The sequence below is a fragment of the Parus major genome, chromosome 4A (genome assembly GCF_001522545.3).
Source record: "Parus major isolate Abel chromosome 4A, Parus_major1.1, whole genome shotgun sequence".
Taxonomy (NCBI): domain Eukaryota; kingdom Metazoa; phylum Chordata; class Aves; order Passeriformes; family Paridae; genus Parus; species Parus major.
In genome coordinates this window covers 906,650-925,614 of record NC_031772.1, presented here as the reverse complement: position 1 = coordinate 925,614, position 18,965 = coordinate 906,650, and the positions used below count along the sequence as shown (strand labels likewise).

General features: G+C 48.7%; 1 protein-coding gene across 5 annotated transcripts in view; it reads left to right on the top strand.

The window, feature by feature from the left end:
- Positions 1–18,965, top strand: part of ATP11C (ATPase phospholipid transporting 11C) — a 52,271-nt gene that overhangs the window by 14,400 nt on the left and 18,906 nt on the right. For all 5 annotated transcript variants that reach the window (XM_015626552.1, XM_015626548.3, XM_015626549.3 and 2 more), the window contains exons 2-17: positions 2,198–2,317; positions 3,727–3,816; positions 7,202–7,282; positions 8,229–8,336; positions 8,906–9,034; positions 11,337–11,440; positions 12,022–12,072; positions 12,861–12,925; positions 13,455–13,536; positions 13,913–14,063; positions 14,826–15,023; positions 15,881–16,042; positions 16,142–16,299; positions 17,176–17,247; positions 18,102–18,175; positions 18,790–18,893. In XM_015626552.1, coding sequence (XP_015482038.1) covers positions 2,198–2,317; positions 3,727–3,816; positions 7,202–7,282; positions 8,229–8,336; positions 8,906–9,034; positions 11,337–11,440; positions 12,022–12,072; positions 12,861–12,925; positions 13,455–13,536; positions 13,913–14,063; positions 14,826–15,023; positions 15,881–16,042; positions 16,142–16,299; positions 17,176–17,247; positions 18,102–18,175; positions 18,790–18,893 — 1,749 coding nt within the window. The remainder of the gene's footprint in view (positions 1–2,197; positions 2,318–3,726; positions 3,817–7,201; positions 7,283–8,228; positions 8,337–8,905; positions 9,035–11,336; positions 11,441–12,021; positions 12,073–12,860; positions 12,926–13,454; positions 13,537–13,912; positions 14,064–14,825; positions 15,024–15,880; positions 16,043–16,141; positions 16,300–17,175; positions 17,248–18,101; positions 18,176–18,789; positions 18,894–18,965) is intronic.

Genomic DNA, 18,965 nt, shown 5'->3' with positions numbered 1-18,965 from the left:
GCTGGGGGTGTGTGCCAGCCCTGCCCAGCTTTGGGGTGCTGTGGCTGGGGGTGCTGGTGGCTGCTGCCTGTTGTGGTGCAGGACGTGGTGTAGGACATGAATCCTCCTAGCACTGGAGCTGTGAGGATGGTCAGCACCTCCCCAAGTGTAGGCATGCTGTAAAAACACTTCTTTAATTAAAGGTGCTGCAGATGTGGGTGGGAAACAGAGGAAGGGAAGAGCTGCCACTTCCTTTGGGTAGATCTGCTCCTTGGGATTCATTCATTTGCTGTTGCTCTGGGTCCACTGGTTTTAACTGTTTAACTGTTTAACTTTTTGGTTTTGACACTTTCCCCATGAGCAGTTAGTCCCAGGCCTTCTGTCAGCATGTTTTTCTTCAGAGCACCTTTTCTCTAGCTGGGTTTTGTTTGTACCTTGACAATCTGCCTGCCATGAGCCCTTTGGACAAGGGGATGCTGATGCAGGGCACTCCCAGAGCATCCACCTGCAGCAGGCTGAGCCTGTGCAGCTGACATGGGACAGGGATTTGGTGTTTGTGGCACCTGCTGTGGTGGGCTTTCAAAGCAAGCAAGCTGTAGGGTTGAGGATTAGCGTGACTCAGTGGGGTATGAAGAGTGTCTGCTGGTGTTTTAGCAGCCCTGCTGCCTGCTAATGCCCTCGAACCACAGGCTGTGACAAATGTCTTCCCTGTTCATGTCTTAAAATACAAAACCTGAACTCTAAGGAAATCTTTCACTGGTCTAACACCACTCTTTTCCCCCTCACCCATCTTCCCCTGTTTGCTCTTAGTAGACACTTTAAATTCACTGTGCAATTTTAAGTTCAGCATCACAAAATGCTTCCTGCTGCCAGCCAGGTCTTCTCCCTTGGCTGTGAGCATCTGTGGCAAGGACACTTTGTTGTATGGAAGGGGGAACCTGGACAGAATGAAAAGCTGATTTTTGAACTATTGCACAGTTCTGTTGTTTTTGAAAATAAAGTTTTCTGAGAAACTCGTGTGCTGGGCTGGCCAGAGCTGGAGGCTGATGGAGATGGAGCTCACAGTGCTGCCTCAACCACTGAGAGCTTCCAGTGGGCTGCAGGGACCTGCCTGGCCTCAGCTTCCTCACAGCTTGGGAAAGGCTTTAAAAGAAGCTTCAGGGAGTTGGAAATGTGATGTTTAAGAGTTACACTGAGCCAGACAAGGCCTGGTGCTTTTGGTGTGTTCAGGTACTGTGTTTACATTTCACATCTCTCCTCTGGCTGGGGAGGCTCTGTCTGTTTGGGGGGAGCTGTCTCCACCCGTGTGTGGCCTGGAGGGGCTGTGGGGAGGCTGGGGCTGTGCTAGAGCCCCTTTTGCTGGTCACAAGTGTCCCACAGGTGGCTTTGTGCAAGGGCTGCTGTTGGGCAGAGCAGCCCTGCTTCCCTGCTGAGGTTATTCCGCTGCAATTCCCTCATCCTGCTGCCGAGCACTGGGGCTGTCATCGAGCCCCCATGACATGAGGCTGACATTCACTTGTGACATCTCATTCTGCTTTAAATTAAACCCCCAGCAAGCCCAGCTGGCTTCCCAGCAACCCTGTGTGTCATCTTGAGGAGTTTGTGATGTGAAGCTGTCTGCTTCACGATTCGTGATTTTAGCTGAGATTTTTAAATAGCAGAAGCAGACCTGGTTGGTTTTTTGAGCTGAGTACTAAATCTGTGTGTGCCAGTGTGCTGCTGAGCCATTTTGTGTGGGCTGGAGGCTTGGACAGAATGAGTGTGAGGGAGCTGCCTTCGTCCTCCATGCAGTGAATAAACCCAGAGCTGAAGGATTCTCCAGGTCAGGACTAGGAAGAGATGGAAAGATGCTAAGTTATATTCCTAATGACTTCAAGTGCTTGGTAAAGACATCTTCTCCCTCAAGAGGGAAGAATAAGCTGGCACAGGCTGCAGCTGTTGTGCACAGGCAGGGGTGCAGTGACCTGTCCTGGTGGGGTTACCATGGCTGAGCAGAGGTGTGCCTGAGGCTCAGCACATCCCTGATTCTGCCCACTGACCCTCCGTGTTCCTCTCCACTCTCTGTGCTTTGGCTGGGGCAGACAGGTGAATTTTTGAGCTCCAGCTGCCTTATTTCCAACAAACATCACGGTGCACTGAGAAGCTGGAAGCCATGAATACAAATACGTGAATTCCTGAGCTAAATGCTGTTTTTCCCTCCTCCTGCCTGCCCTGACAGTGTGCTGGGGAGGAGAAGCGGGTGGGGACACGCACCGTGGTGGTCGGGCACCGGCCCGTGTCGGACACCGAGGCGTGCGTGGCACAGAAGTTCTGCGACAACAGGATCGTCTCCTCCAAGGTGAGCTCCCCTGGCTCTGCTCTGTTCTCACCTGCTGCTGTTGGGCAGTGGGCTTGGGAGCCCAGAGCCCGAGTTCCTCGAGGATGAATGCAGAGATTCCCCTGCAAGCAGCTCTGCTACAGCCCTTACACACGGCTCCAGTCTCTCAGCATTTGGTTTTTCATCCTCCCAGTGCCAGTGGGGGTGTGGAGAAGTTCCTTTCCTGTAGGCTGCATGAGAGCAAAGCACATGGACATGTTGATTTTGTAGGTTTGGGGGGGTTTGGTCTGGTTTTTTAAATTTTCTTGCATCCCCTTTGGGAAGAAAAGACAGGGTAGGTGTATATAGTACAGCATGAGGTAACAGCATCTCAAATTTGTAAAAGAGACTGGCCATTATTTTATAAAGGGACATAAAAATATGATTTTTTTTTTTGGTTCTGTGGGATTTTTCTTTCTTGAGATAGGACAAAAATAACCATGCTCTGTTTATCCCTTTGGATGAAAGGGGGGGAAACATTCATATGGTATTAATGCAGCTTTTGTTTATGGTGCAAAACTGTGATGACACCCATCTGCCTTCTGCTTAGCTTTTTTCCATGACATTCATGAAGCTATTTCAAAAGATTTGGAGCCAATTCGAGTAAAATATCAAACAAGTGGCATTCCATATTGTCAACACAGCTGGATACGTATCCCAGCGCTTGGGATTCGTGATGCTCAGCATACACTTATTTTAACACTTCAGTTTTGCTCTATTGAGCTGCAAGGGGGTTTTTCCCTCTCCTTTCTTTCTTTATACATCTTGGATCTTATCTGTTTTTGTGTGCCTGGGGGTTTTTTTGGGAGAAGTTTTCCGTCTGCTGGTGTTTAACTTGTGTAGCATTCCCATTGACGTTTCCCTGGCACGCAGGGGGAGCCTTCAGTGAGGACACCTTCCCCTCTCTGTTCCCTCCCTGACAAATGGTTTGCTTTAGCACTAATTTTAGTTCTTCCTTGATTTATTTTTGAATGTTATGTCCTTGCTCTTTTTTCCCTTTTATATTTGCTAGGCCTGGGACCTGACCAGTCTCTTTTAGAATTAAATGGACATTGGTCTTGAGACTTGACTGCTTTTTTTTTTTTTTTATTCCAGACAGACTGAAAGACAGATATTAGACCCATTATTTTCCATGTTGTTCTTAAATTCCACATACTTTCCAGAGTAAATTATTCAGCAGCCTTCTTAAAATTATAATGAAGCACAACCTAAGACTGAATTTGTATGAGCAGCATGGCTCTTCTTTTGCCTTTTTTTTTTTTTAACAAAAGCAGCTCTAAGATGGTTTTGGGAATTTGGAAAAGAATGTCTCCACTGTGGGTTATGCTGTGATGATGTCCCTGTCAGCCACGTGCCTTGGTCTGTTTGTGAATCCCCCTCTCTCCCCACAGTACACCCTCTGGAATTTCCTCCCCAAGAACCTTTTTGAGCAGTTTAGAAGAATTGCCAACTTCTACTTCCTCATCATCTTCCTCGTGCAGGTAAGAGCTTTGATGCTAAGAGCAAGTTTTATTTAGGCACTGATGTTAAACACAGCTCAAACAAGAACTGAGCTTTAAAACTGTCTGTGCTTATAAGAAGTTTGGAAATTTTTGATTTGGAAGCTGCATTAGAATTCTGCCACACCATCCAAGGCATAAAAATAATTTGAATAACTGGGCCTGTCTGAGATGGGGTCTGAATGACTGCTGAAACACTGAGAAACCATCTTATTTCTAACTGTTAAGATCATTCAATCACTGAAAATACACTTGATGCTACACAGTTAAGATCTATTCTTTTGTCACCATTACTTCTTTTGTTTCATAGCTCTGTATTTCTCCAAGTGATAAGATATTTTTGTCTCAGATACGAGTTTCAAGGCAAGCAGGAGAGATAGGATGTACTCAGTAAAGTTCAGAAAATGCATGGGATGAGTTTGGGAAACCTGAAGCTTTAGGAAATTGCTCTTCATGGGTAAAACAGTAAATTTATTACAGGCAGAAACTTTTCCTCTCTGCTTTGTGTCTTGAGTGCAGGAGCAGATCCTGAGGCATACTCATTGTCTGTTCTGTCCTCCAGGAGAAGCAAGCTGTCACAACGTGCTGGGGCAGAGGGAGTTGGGCAGAATGGCTGCAGTGCCTTTGCTCACCTTTGCAATCCCCAGGCCTGGGGCTGAGCACACAGCCGGTTGTGGGCTGGAAACAGGTCCCAGAGCAAAGGGAAAGGCTTGCTGAGGCTGCTGGGGTTCAGAGCTGGGCTGGCACTCTGGCTCCTGTTAAAGCACTGAGTGCCTGCAGTGTTTAGCTGTGCAGGGAAGGGCTCTGATCTCCAGTCCTGTGGCTGCTGCAGGAGCAGGGATCCCAGGCCATGGCTCCTCCTGGCAGTGTGACATGAATTTACTCTGGCTGGCTTGCCTCCATCTCTTCATTTCACTGGCCTTGCTCCATTCTGTCAACCCCAATTTGTAATTTGCCTTGAGCTGAAGCGATACCCTGGAGTCAGGATGTCCTTTTTGTGTAGCTGGCCACTTAGTGAGGTGCTATTACATTTTATCTATTGACCCTCTGGCTGTGGAGAGCATGGAATATTCCTGATTATAATTACAAACCGGGTTCCAGTCTAGCTGTGTGCCCGTTTTAGGCACAGGTCTCTGCAGGTGAGAGAAGAACCTTGCTGTTCCTCCTTGTCTGTGTTCTGTGAGCACCTCAAAGCTGGGAAGCAGCCCTCATGATCAATTAGAGAGCAAACAAAGCCAAGTGAGCAAGGGCCAGCCTGGATGGAGCAGCCCTGCCCCTGGGTGCCTGTCCTTCTGGAGATTGCCCTAAAAAGGCACTCCAGGCCACTCCATTCATTTTAACTAATACCAAGGCTTATACCTTGAAAATGCCACCTGTATCTTAAATGTTTGTGCTTCTATTTAAACTTCTGTAAATGAGTGGGGCTGTCCCACCTGATTGCTGCATGAGGAGTGAGGTGTCAGTGCTGGAGGAATTGCCTGCTGTATCTGCCCTGGCTGCTGGGGAACACTTTAGCAAAACATCTGTTTCTCTGAGACTGCAGATCCAGCTCTTGAAGACAAAGTATTAAACATAAAACACGCTGCACAAACAGGGCTGCAGTTCTTTGGTTCATCTGTTGCAGCTCTCGCAGGAGCCTGCAGGGAATCTCCTGCTGGAAGGGGCTGGCCTGGAGTGAGCACAGACTGGGTGTGTGGACAGACTGAGCTGGTGGCAATCAGCTGTTTCAGGAGGCAGCAGGAATGAAAAGAGTCTCTTTGAGGAGGAAAATGGAGATAAATTCTGGAGTGTGGTCCTTAGTGTCCTGAGGAATCTCATAAGAAGGAGCTATTAAGTAACAGGAGGACTTTGTCACTTCTAAGTGGATTCAAATTCAGCTGTTGAGGTCCTAAACCAGTCCAGAAATAGTTTCAGAGGGGTCTGCCTGTGTCCTGGCTTGTTGCTCGTGTGTCCCTCAGCATTTCACCAGCCACAAAGGGGAAGAGTAGAGTCCAGCCACAGGGTTTTTGCAGCCAAACTCCAAATACATTTATTAACTATTCCAGGCACTTCATCTGGTAGTGTGTTCCTATATGTGGAATCCTGGATCTGTGTGGGCAGACATTGTATTGTTTTTTTACATAGATAGATACAACTCCATCTTGTCCAGTGCAGGAAACTCCTGCTGGGCAGCAGGAGATGCTTTACTGTGCCCATCTCAGCAGAAAGCCCAGGTTCTTCTTGGATTGCCAAGACCTGTCCAACTTTTGCAAGATAACTTTTAGCCTGTGACAGTGCCCTGTGAGTGGCCTTCCCATGTGCTGTGTGCAGTGTCTGTGTGACACTACCCTCACTTGAGGCTGTTCCTCCAAAGTGTGCTTTCTTCCAGACTTTCTGCTTGGGAGCATTTTTTTACAGCCTTTTGAGTGATCCAGGCTTTCATGTACCTGGAAATACTTTTGGTGTTTATCTTGGCTTACCCTCCTACTCAACTCATCTGCCATTTATCTGGCTGCTTCTTGTGGTGTATCTCTTCCACTTCTGAATCTTTTGGCTTTTCTCTCTGGGTTCAGCAGTGCAGGGTAATATTACAGCATTTCATGGTCAAAAATGTCTGTGTAGCTGGTAGGAGGAGCCCTGTCCTTTACACAGCTTTTTACTGGCAGCCTGAAACAATAAATATCCAAATGCTGCTGTTTGTGAGCGTGCTGGGGAAGCACAAACAAGAGACAAAGTCCCTTTGTGGGGACACAAAGCCTTTCTGCTGAGTTTCCCCTTTCATCAGAGCCCTCATCATCTGCCTCTCGTGCTCCCAGTCTGTCCAGGAACAGCAGGGAAAATGAGCATTTTGTGGAGCATTGGCTCGGAAGGTGGAAAGGGCTCCCTCCATGGACCTGTCCTGCCATTCTTACCCTTTCAGGGCCTGGTACAGTCAGAAGGAGCAGTGGTTTCCCACAGCCTGAAGGTTTAATTAGTGATCCAGGGCCTTGGTTGTTTCCCTGGTGCTGCCTGGAGCCCTGGGCTGAGCTCAGGGAGGATCCAGCTCTCTGTGATCCCCTGTGCAGCCACAGTGCTGCATCACACTCTGAGCTCCAAATCTGAGAGCTTAAAGACAAAGCCTCTGTTTCTGTTTTACTTAAATATTCATGTTCTGTTCTGCAGTATATTTTGTAGGTAATTTGGGCTGATGGGTGTTATTTTTAGCCTCCCAGTGTCAGTGGTTCAAGATGACTGGTACTGCCCTCCCTTTCATAACCAGCCCTCGCTTCCTTTTCTCCTCTGCTGGGCTCTGACCTGCCCTCGGTGGGATGAGCACCCTTTTCCCTCCATAAGTAAAGTTTTGGATTCTTCTGGTGCCCAGGGCTCAGCAGTGTTTTTCTGTCTGCAGGTGATAGTGGACACCCCAACCAGCCCCGTGACCAGTGGCCTCCCGCTCTTCTTTGTCATCACTGTCACAGCTATCAAACAGGTACAGGTGTCTGTGGGGAGGAGAAGATGCTCTTTGAGACAGGTAGAGAAATGGATTTAAATAGACTCAGAAGCCACCAACATGTGCTGGGAGGTTTGGTGCACCCTTCTTGGAGGGTGAGATGGGCACTGGTGCTTTTCAGATTTGCATTTTGAGTGTGGGTGTCTCCTGCTCTAGCAGTGTAAAGCATCCCTGTGCTGCTGAAAGCAGGCCCTGAGGGTCAGCAAAGCTTTCTGCTGTAGGTCTGGTGGTACTTGAATGTTTTTCCTCTTAGAAACTCTCTGAGTCCTTGCAGAGACGTGTTCCAAATGCAGCCCACGCTCTGCTCCCATGTTGGTAGGTGGAAAGGACAGGTTCTGTTCAGCTAGTCCTGAAAATGTGTAGCCCTCGTCTTCTTGCAGTGTTAAAAGACCTTTTGCCTCCCATCACAGGCACACATGCCATTTAAAATTTCCTGATTGAATAATAAAAAAAACCAAGTTTCTTCTACGGGGGCTGGAAAGGGAGAGCTAGAATAAAATCTCTCTCTTCAAATCTCACTGTTTTATTCTTCCAGTAAAGACTGAAGAGGAAGAGTCTCATCCTGCGTTACCATAGGAAAGAGATGCAGGCTGCTGAGTGTATTATTCATATTATCAGTCTGTTCTTACCAAAGCTGAGAATAATAGAAATATGTTACAGTAGTTTAGCTGCTCGTTGCATGCCCCACATGTAGATTATTTTTGTGTTATTTTAATCTGTTCTGAATCTGTCAAATATGCATATGAAGTTTTTAAAAGAAATCAATTCAGTCTGAGCTGCTCTGGTTGATGTTTTGTCAGGCATGAAGGAGGTCTAAGGGCGGTTGCCTTATTCATTGTTTTAATTTGTCCCTCTCATCCTCTCTCCTTTTTCATGAGTTTACTCACTTTGTTACAAGTTTGTGTTGCCTGTGTCTGTGCCTTAGGGCTACGAGGACTGGTTGAGGCACAGAGCTGACAACGAAGTGAACAAAAGCAACGTCTTTGTTGTGGAAAATGCAAAGCAAGTGCGGAAAGAGAGTGAAAAAATCAAGGTAAGTGTTAAGTGAGACCTTGCATGTGTGCCTCACTGAGGCTGGTGGGAGCAGGGCAGGGAAGGAGGGGTGTACTGGCTTAGAGCTGCCCCAGCCTGCTCACTTTCAGATGAGATGCTCCCAGAGCTGTTCCCAGTTCAGGAGTGAAGCTGCCTTTGATTGCTTTTGAAAAGCTGTCTCACAAAAGCTGTACCCCAGCTGACAAGTGACAGATCTGTCAGCATTTTGCACTTCTCCAGGACAGGCAGTCCTCTTCTGTTTGCAGCTCTCCCAAGGACACCAGGAAGGTACATTTAGCTTTGATGTTGATTTATCACACCGCACTTGAGGCAAGTGCAGTCTCCTGCTCCATCAAGATTTAGCAGAGAAATAAATGCTGGCTGTGCCACGTGGGTGCTGTGAGTCAGTGTGGGCTGGTGGCCCCAGCAGGCTGGGAGGGATGCTCAGTGCACCTCTCACACCCTGGTTTCCCTTTTAGCCAAGGTGATTTAGGCTTTGAGAGAGGCTAAATCATAATCATGTAATACCAGCTGAGAGGACTTGTCATGTGAATGTTTCCTTTCCCCTAGGTTGGAGACATAGTAGAAGTGAAAGCAGATGAGACCTTCCCCTGTGACTTGATATTTCTGGCCTCCAGCAGCACTGATGGGACCTGTTATGTGACTACAGCGAGCCTTGATGGCGAGTCCAATTTCAAGGTGAGGGGCAGCGTGTGGAGCTGCTGCCTGGGGGTGGCCCTGCCTGCAGGGTGGGCGCTGTGCTTGGCTGGAGGCTGCTGCCAGGAACCCATCCCCATCCCTGTGTGCCTCTTCAACAGCTCCTGCCTCCTGTCTGCTTCCAGTGTGTCAGCAGTGAAGCCCTGGGGGATTGTCTGTGCTCTGTTTTGTCTCCAAAGGCCATTCCTGCTGGCGCTGCCCCAAATTGCATTGTCATTTATCGATCTGGCTTGGCTGTGTTAGTGCTTCCCTGCTCCAGCCCCACTGTGAGCTCTGGAGCTGCAGGGCAGCAGTGCCTGCAGCTCTCCAGCTCCTTTCCAGACCTGCCAGCACTCCTGTTACTTAACCAAGCATTTCCAGTGAGATTAGGGACTTCTTTGAGGCAGCGTGTCTACATTCATTTGGGGAGCTTTTCACCAGCGTGAGAAAAACATCCCTTCTGGGATCTTGTCTCCCTTTCCCTGAAGTGAGCAGTGAAACTTAACACTGGTCTTGCTCAGGATGAATATCTTCAGTCTATTTTCTTTCTTTCTCTATCTCCCCTCCTCTAAACTGGGGAAAGAAGCAACAAGAACTGATATACGTCAGAAGACACGAACATTTGGTTGCACTTGAGTTTGATAAATATTTATATAGATACTAGCAGCTGCAGTAGTAGGACTGGGAGATACTTTGAAATGACATGATTCATTCCAGCATACTCTGAAGTCAGTGGGAATAGCACTGTGTGTGGATCTGGTGTGTTTATCTGGGATTTGTGGCTCTTCCCTCTGGCTGCCTGTTCATTGGTGCTGGATAACCTGTGTGGGAGCTGGTGGCACAGCACTGGCTCCACTGGTGAGGAGGAGCTGGAGCTTTGAAGTGGCTTGAGGCTAAAAATAGCTAGCCATGTTAAAAGGCTATTGCTTATTTGTGTCAGGTGTATTATATGCATGAGTTCACATCACTTCTGCAGAGTCTTGGCTCTCACTAACTCGTGAGTGGGGAGATGCAATGCTGAGTTTCTATATCAAGCACTGTGGTGTTTCTTTTCTTGGTTTGTGGATTCCTGTAGGTGACTGGGAGCTGCCTCCTGTTTCATGATGAGGTGAAGATGAGCTTGAAGGGGAAGAGAGAACAGAAAAGGCAGCTCTGTTTGGGGAAATAGATTGGACATTAGGGATCAGGGTTTGCTGCAAAAGGGGGGTTGAGGGGAGCACACTGGGGTGATCACCAAACCTCATCTGCAGGGGTATCTGCTGCCTTCCTGGTGGGGATTTTGCTGCTATTTGGGGCATGTCAGATGCAGGTATGGGAGAGGTGCCTGATTAAATGTAACTGGAATAGTATTGTGAAAGAGACTTTGTCAGGGCTCTGTCTTTGAAGCACAAATCTTTGGCCAACAAAAGAACTTGTGTTTTCTGAAGGATGTGAAGATCGTGGAATTGATTGGGAGGTGGCTTTGAGGTATCACTCAGCAATTGCAGGGTGTCTCTGCTGATGGGAGCGTTACAGAACCCCACACAAGGGCTGGCTTTGGAGCTGGGCGCTGCAGGAGCAGCTTTGACCTGTGCCTCACAAAAGCTGGGATCTATTCCAGGGCTTCACGTGTGCTCAGGCATTTTCAGTTGGAAAAGGCAGGCAGGTTAGCAAAGCAGCACAAAGGTGGGGGTTTCTAATGCCATGACTACAGTGTGTGTAACGTGGCCGTGCCTCCCGGGACGCGCGGGGAAGGGGACGCGCGCGTCGGGAGCGGAGGAAGAGTTTTAATGAATTTGTTTATGAAGATGGATTGAGGCAGCCTGCCGTGACTTGGAGCTCTGAGTAGCTCCTATAAATAGAGCCTGAAAGGCAGCGAGCAGATCCTTTGTGGGCTTTTCAGTTAATTATGAGAGATGAACCTTTGCAGCAGCAGCTGCTAAAAATAGCTGGGAGTCTGTCAGTGCTCCGCCCGATCCCTGGTGCTGGGGTCTGGGTACCAGCAGGAGCCAGGCCAGCTGTCCCCAGGAGCCCCTTCCTCACCTGCAGCCTCCCCTCCACCCGACCAGGACAAAGCCAAGGATGCTCTGCTCTTGGTGGATGCCTGAGAGCAGCCGCTCGCTGCTGTGGTTTCTCTCGAGCGTCGGTGACTTCATTCTCTGCTGAGGGACGCTTCAGCCGCCTTGTGGGAGCGTGCTGAGGGCTTGGGAGAGCTGCTGGTGCTGGCAGCCTTGTGCACAGGGGCATTTTAAGGGATGGGGTGTGGAACTGGGGGGTGGGATTGCTGCTGGGGCTCGTGGTGACATTGCTGTGCTCCTGTGCCCAGACTCACTACGCGGTGCGCGACACCACCGTGCTCTGCACTGACGAAGCCATCGACACCCTCACCGCCACAATCGAGTGTGAGCAGCCACAGCCTGACCTCTACAAGTGAGTGTGGCCCTCCTGCACCCTGCCCTGCCTGGTGTCACCCCCTGCACACCCTCAGCACCGTCACCTGGGGCCATCTCCCTTCCATCAGAGACCCAAAGGTGTCTCAGGGCACTGCGAGGCCACGGGGCCCCCTCTGAATGAGGATGGCAAAGTCTTCAAAGCTCAGTGTCTGCAGAAAAGCCTCCCTTGGGCAAGACTTGGTGTGGTATAATGAGCTGGTTTTGTCAGCTCAGCAGTAGTGATGGTCCATGGAGCTATTCTTAGGCCACTCTACCTTCCCAGCAAAATGCATTGGGCTGAATGACTTCCAGGAGTGGGTGATGTGTGTGATGTGTGTGGGAAACCCTTGAGGGAGGTTTTCTGGGGTGTGTTTCAGTCTGTAATGGGGCTGTGCTGGGGTGTGTGAGCACTCCTGAGCCTGGGCAGTCTGTGCCTTCTCCCTGTCCTGAGCACAGCCACCCCTCTGAAACATTAAACTCTCACATTCACTTCTTTCTGTATTTGCTTCCATTTCCTGTTAATTACTTTGACTATCTATAATGTGTTTGTAATACAAGTTTCTCATATTTTTATGACAGATTTGTTGGAAGAATTATCATCTACAGAAGTCACCAGGAGCCTGTAGCCAGGTTGGTTTTGCAGCTGTCTGTTGGCCCTCCTCAGAGGGCTTGGGCATCTACAGAGAATTTCAAGGATTTGAGCTTTTCCTGCCATCATTTGGGAATATTTTTTTTTTTCTTTAACCATTCCTAAGATTTCATTCTAAAAGGAGGCCTCCCTTCTGCCATGCTGTGGTTTGTTTGAGCCCCTTTTGGGGAAGCAGTGCAGGACCACCTGGGAATGTCCTGCCCTGCTGATGCAACACAAATTTACCAGGCAATGACAAAATATTGTCATTGGAAGGTAAGAAAAAACTCAAATAATGTTCATAAGCCATCCAAAAGAGCTGGCTGTCACCAGAGCATGTTGGATGGGTTTTGTGCTCTGGTGGGTCTGTTCATGCCCTGGAAACAACAGAGGGTCACTCAGGCTTTCAAAGAGAAATAAAAACACAAGTGGGACTGTCAGCTTTGATGGTGCCATTGATTGACTGGGCTGGAATGGACAGGATGATTTTAACACTGGATTTTTATAAAAGCACTGGAACATGCTGGATCTGAGCATTTTGCAGTTATTTCTCAAAAGCCTTAATGAAAATCCCCCAATAAGCGTGGAGCTTTGCATTGGAGATTGTATTTGTAAGGTGAAATGGAAATATAATTATATAAAGAGAAACAAATTCAAGCAAGGTCCCAATTTAACATACAAATCCTGTAACCAGACATAAGGAACCTTAGTTTATATCCCATTTCTGATTTTATAAAGTAGTTTGAATGTTCTTCAAGTGATGTAATGTTATAATTTCTTTTATGTTTAGGTCTTTGGGTCCTGAAAACCTGCTGTTGAAAGGTGCTACCCTCAAAAACACCAAGAAGATTTATGGTGAAGTTATTTTTGTTTGTTTATTCAAGAAGTTCTGATAAGTAATGACAAATGTAGATGTTCACTACTAAATCTGGAGAGGGAACAGATTTCACTGCAGCCTGCCTAGCTGGGCTGTACAGCTGTGGCTTTCACACAGGCTGTTTGCAAAGTGGCCAGGGTGAAATTGGGAGGCCCTGGCCCTGTCTGCAGGGCTGCCCAGCTCTGTTAAAACACCAGAGCAAGCTGTTCTTGCCTGATGGGCAAGGAGCTGTGCCCAGGTGCTGTGCTGGGGACACACTCAGACACTGCTGGTGATGGGAGAATGACGCTTGTCCTGACTGTCCCTGGTCCCTCTGGGCTCTGGGACACAGCAGGGACATTTCTTAGCAGCCTCAGAGTTTGTGTGGTTGAACAGTCCCTGGGTAATGGCTCTTCTTCAGCTGGGATTGGGGTTTGATGTAAACACCGATGGCCCTGATGGCTGAGTGCCAGCTGGGTCCCCCTGGGGCTGCCAGTCCCTTCTGAGCCCTGCTTTAATACCCAGCAGGAGTTGCAGTCTATACTGGAATGGAGACAAAAATGGCTCTCAACTACCAAGGGAAATCTCAGAAACGGTCTGCAGTAGAAAAGTGAGTATTTATGTTCAGAAAAATATCAGTAAAACCTGTTTGGTTTGGGTTTGTTTTTAATGGAAGACTTGTACAGAAATAATCCCCTAATCCGCTGCCTTTTGTTTCAGATGCTCTCTGATTGCATGGAAAAATCTGGGTATTTGAGAAAGCATATCTTGCAAGGATCATTTTTCATTTTAATTGTTTTTTAAATTTAAAAACAAAATTAAGAAATGTTAACATATATGAACCTGACCCTGACTATCAGCAGTGTCAAAAGCACTTGTTCTGTAATTCCCTTCTTAAAAGTAAGGAGGTCTTGTTCCTGCATATTTACATGTTTTTCTGTATCAAAATAGCTGCAAGAATTTAAAAAAAGAAACTTGTTTTTCAGATCTATCAACGCTTTCTTGATAGTGTATTTGTGCATCTTGTTGGGCAAGGCCACTGTGTGCACGACTCTGAAATATGTCTGGCAGAGTAATCCATTTAATGATGAGCCTTGGTACAACGAAAAGACCAAAAAAGAGAGAGAGACCTTCAAGGTGAGTGGATTTGTATTTCAGCACCTCCTCCAGCTTTACTTATTCTGGCTGTTTTGTTTAATCTGATGGTGCCTGCTGCCAGCCCTGGGAGTCCTGTTTGCTCACAGAAAGTGCTGTTGTTTCCTTCGGTCTCTCCTGCTGTTTGTGTTTCTTTTGTGTCTCTCTCATGCTTGTGCACAGTGATATTTGTGTGGAGCAGGGCAAAGCATAAATAAATACTGTATAATACAGAAATGCAGCTGATTTAACCTGGGTCCTTATCTGAACTCGAGCTGTCTTTCAGCTCTGAATAGGTAAACTTGAGCTGAGGCCATGTCAACCAGTTTGTTCAAGTTGCCAAGACGTGGGCAGTCAAGCCTGAGAGAGTGAGTGTGTAGAGATCTTCATTTGATGGGATATTGAGGAGGATGTCACTGCACCACTTCTACCCTTGCCTCTGGTCTCAAGCCACCTGCTCCTTTTTCCTGCTTGCTCGGGGTCAGGATGAGCCTGTAGCAGAATGTTCTGACCACAAATACACTTATGAAACATTGCTTTGGTCACTGGGAAGCAGTGAGGAGTACTCATGTAGTGGTAGATCTGCAGAAGGCAGTGGGATTTTCTGTGCCAAAGGAAAATGGGATTTAGCCCTGTATCTGGGCTGTATTTGTTTTTGTGTTGTTTTTTTCCTGTTTAACCCTTTCTGAGGAGCTGTCTGGAATCCCTGAGGTGCTGCTGGAAGCTGCCCCCAGGTCCTGACATCTTCTCCCCTGTCCTTTGCAGGTCTTGCGGATGTTCACGGATTTCCTGTCCTTTATGGTCCTCTTCAATTTCATTATCCCTGTCTCCATGTACGTTACAGTGGAGATGCAGAAGTTCTTGGGCTCCTTCTTCATCTCCTGGGACAAGGAGATGTTTGATGAGGAAATACAAGAGGGAGCGTTGGTGAACACCTCGGACCTGAACGAGGAGCTCGGGCAGGTCAGCACGGGCTGTGTTTGCATCTGTCTGGATGGAGATGGGGATGGAAGTGCCCTCCCTGCGAGGAGCCCTTGTAGTGGCATCCCTCACGCTCCCCTGGGGCCAGAGCTTCACCTGCTTTGGTGGCACTTTCCATTTAATGTGATTGCACTGGCTCTGTGAGGCAGATAAGGTTATAAATAGTGCATGAAAGAGCAGGAATTGGGTCACACCAATTGTTTCCATATTGGGCAATACCAGGCACAGCTCTGCGTGGCAGGGTGCTTTGCTTTCACTGCCTCAATTAAAAATTAAAAATCCTCTGACTCTTTGAGGATTAATGAAAAGGTCTGCCCAGTCCTCTCCCTGGGCGTGCAGAGCACGTGCAGCTGTGCTGCTGCTGCCTTGCTGGGGCACCTGGGCAGCTCAGGCTTCCCTTTCTGAGGAGTGCAGGGCATGGCTAGTGCCTCCTGCTTTTGATTCTGCTTTAAAAACAATAATAAAAATACACTTGGAGTAGTAATAAGCTCATTGAAATACAGCTCCAAGATGAAAATCCCCCAAAGGAGGCAGCAGACCTGCAGCAGCAGCTCTGTGAGCAGCAGGGCTGTAGCAAAGGACCCAAGAAAGTGAATGAGGGGAAGGTGAAGAGCCTGGAGACAGATTTTAGTCTTCAGAAGCTGCCTCCCATCACCTGTGCTGGGAAACAGAGGGGCAAAGCAGCAGAACTGCCCAGTGATGTAGTGGGGCACCCGTGTCTGTTCTGCAGTGGGGCTGGCAGAGCCAGGTACTCCCCAGCTCTGGCCCAGATGCACTGAGGTGCCCCAGGATCTGTCTGGGCTCTTCCCCAGCCCCTGGCAGCTGTGTGGTGCTTGCAGGTGGAGTATGTGTTCACAGACAAAACAGGGACACTGACAGAGAACAGCATGGAGTTCATCGAGTGCTGCATCGACGGGCACAAGTACAAAGACTGCCTTTCAGAGGTGGATGGCTTCTCCCAGACCGATGGACCCCTCAAATACTACGGCAAGGCTGAGAAGGTGAGAAGTGTGTGTGCTGCTGGCTGGAAGGGTTTGTGGCCAGCTCCTGGCTGGCTGTGGCATTCAGCTGGTAACGAGCCCTCCCTCCCTCCTGCCCAGAGCCGAGAGGAGCTGTTCCTGAGAGCCCTCTGCCTGTGCCACACGGTTCAGATCAAGGAGGCAGACCAGGTGGATGGGCTGATGGCACACCCAGAGCGCAAATACACCTATATCTCCTCTTCCCCAGATGAAATCGCTTTGGTGAAAGGCGCAGAAAAGTAAGAATGTGAAGATGTTGGCTTTTTCATTCACCCTCTCTGCTGGGAAGGAGGGAGGTGAGGGTGGTCTGAAGGTGACAGATCCCTTTGCATGGTTTCTCTGGGAGGTGTGTTGTGGTACCAGTGCTGAACCTGACCTGCAGTCCTGGGAGCCTGTGGGTTTGAAGGAGCTCTCTGTTAAAGGGATGCTCTGTGAAGGATCTCCCCTGAGCAGCTCCCTGGGATGCCATGGTTTGCATTCACTGATGGCAGCCCCAAGTGCTGCAGTGCCCAGGTGTGGCAGAGGCTTCTTTGCTGCAGCCCACATGTGCTTTAATCCCCTAGAAACAGAGACCAGCTACCATGTGCATATTGCAGTGAGATCCTTTCCTTGCCATGCAGTGCCAAAATAATAGGATGGTTACTTTTGTCAAGCCCACATCTGAATCCTGCCAGAGATGCTCCAGGGCAGGCTGGGTGGGGCTTAGAGTGACCTGGGCTAGTGAAAGGTCCCTGCCCATGGCAGGGCTTTGGGTGATGTGTAAGATACTCTCAGCCCAAGCCATTCAGTGATTCTGTGCTCCTTGCAGCCCCTAGGTTTTAGATGGAGGCTGGTGCAGCTGTGTATACTTGCTCATGGTTGTAAAGCTGCCAGAGAGCCAGTGGGCCATGTCCAGAGGCTCTGTGTGCTCCAGTGCCCAGGCTCTCCAGGGGATGGGAGCAGTGCCAGGACATCACAGCAGGCTCTGCATGGAGCAAACAAACATCCAGCCGTGCTCCTTAGCTCGGGCTCGCCCAGCTCTCCTCGGCAGTGCAGGAGGTGAAACGAGAACATTGTTGTATGATATGTGCCAATGGGTGTTTTCAATGTTGTTCTGTCCTTTTGTTTATTGACAGGTATGGTTTCACTTTTCTAGGACTTGAAAACAATTTCATGAAAATACGAAACCAAAAGAATGAAACTGAGATGTAAGTGCTGCTGGGGCTGCTGAGCACCGGGGCTGCTCTTCTGCACCACTCCCACCCAGCTTGATTGACTTTGGTCAGCCTGGCAAGGTCAAAGCTGTTCCCTGAGGGCTGTCAGACCGTGCTGACCTGCCCCAAAACTCCTGTCCCATTTACACAGCACAGCACATCAAGGTGTAGATGATGTTAAAGGCTCACTTGCAGAGATCCATGGGTGGCTTTCTGATGTCTAAATTCAGGTCCCTCAAGAGCCTGCAGTCCTTTGTGTGTATCCTTCACCTGTACCAGGTTGTGCAGGTGGCTGCTGGGATTCAGGAGGTGGCTGCTGACCTTATGGGCTGTGGCTCACAGCTGGACACTGGAAACCTCAACTTGTCATACTGCTCCATACCCTGTAACCCCTTTTTTCCCCCTCCCAAGCTGAAAATAGTTAGATTTTACCCTGTGCTCACAGCTTGGTGGACATCTGTGAGTCACTGGCCTAATCCCTGAAAACTTCCCTTCACAAGCAAGTTTCACTTCCTACTTCCCTCATGAAGAAACTTCTTATTTAAGTGGGAGACTCGGTGTTACTGCTTGTGCCCCATTCCCTGCTGAGCCCCTGCCCAGCCTGGGGCCTTGGTGCACTGCTGGGTACCCCCACCCTCAGTCCCATGCTCAGAGCACCACAGGACTGCTGGAATTTGGCTTTTCCCCTCCATTTTCTCGTGCAGTAGCTGTGAAATTCATTCCCAGGTGGCTGATGCCACTTGTAGGGTGTATTGATTTCTGCAGCTCATTGTTAGTGATTTTCTGTCTCAAACAGTTATTTTTCTATTTTTCCTCTACTGAGTCAAAGCTTTTTTCTTTTTCCAAAGGTACCAACTCCTGCATGTGCTGAACTTCGACCCCGTGCGGCGCCGTATGAGTGTCATTGTGAGAACCAGCACAGGTACAGGCCAGCTGCTCGTGTGGCCTCTCAAAGCTGTGTGCACAGCTCTGAAACACATCCTCCTCACTCCTGTCACCCACACCAGCTGAGCTTTTCTAGGCTGGCCTAACTGAGTTCTGTACTGGGTTAATTTTCCTTCCTAGCGGCTGTTTGGGAGCAGCAGCAGCTCAGGGGATGAGAACAGAGACCCTTGGAGAGCTCCCTGCCTGTGCTGTTCCAGGCTGGAACAAGTGAGAATGTTCCCTGGGTGGGATGGGGTTTCATGGGAATAACAGACAAAAATTCAGAGGTCACCATCCTTCTCAAGTGTCAGTCCTGTAAAGTTTGGGATGCTGGTTTTACCCTCCCTGGAAAGGTTGCCAGGGCTTACAGGTACAGTGTCCAGCCTGTTGCAGAAAACTTGCTCAGAGACAGGTAGGGACACCCAGAGTCTCAGCCAGGTCAGCCACAGGTCTTTTCACAGGCTGGTCAAAGGCCATTTTTGGTAGCCAGTTGGGTTTCTAGCAGTTCCCTCTTCAGTCCTGCCACAATTCCTCCCTCTGCATCACTTGCTATTGACATTAAGACTTTCTGCAGCTTGTGAGTGCTATAAACTATTTATAACTTGCTTTTAGGAAAGTTGCTTCTCTTCTGTAAAGGAGCAGACTCCTCTATTTTTCCAAGGGTGCAGCAAGAAGAAATCCAACAAACAAAAGTCCACGTGGACCGCAATGCTATGGTGAGCACACGGGTGGAACTTGGCTGGCCCCTGGGCTCAGGAAAGCCTTATTCCAAAAATAGGGCTGTGACC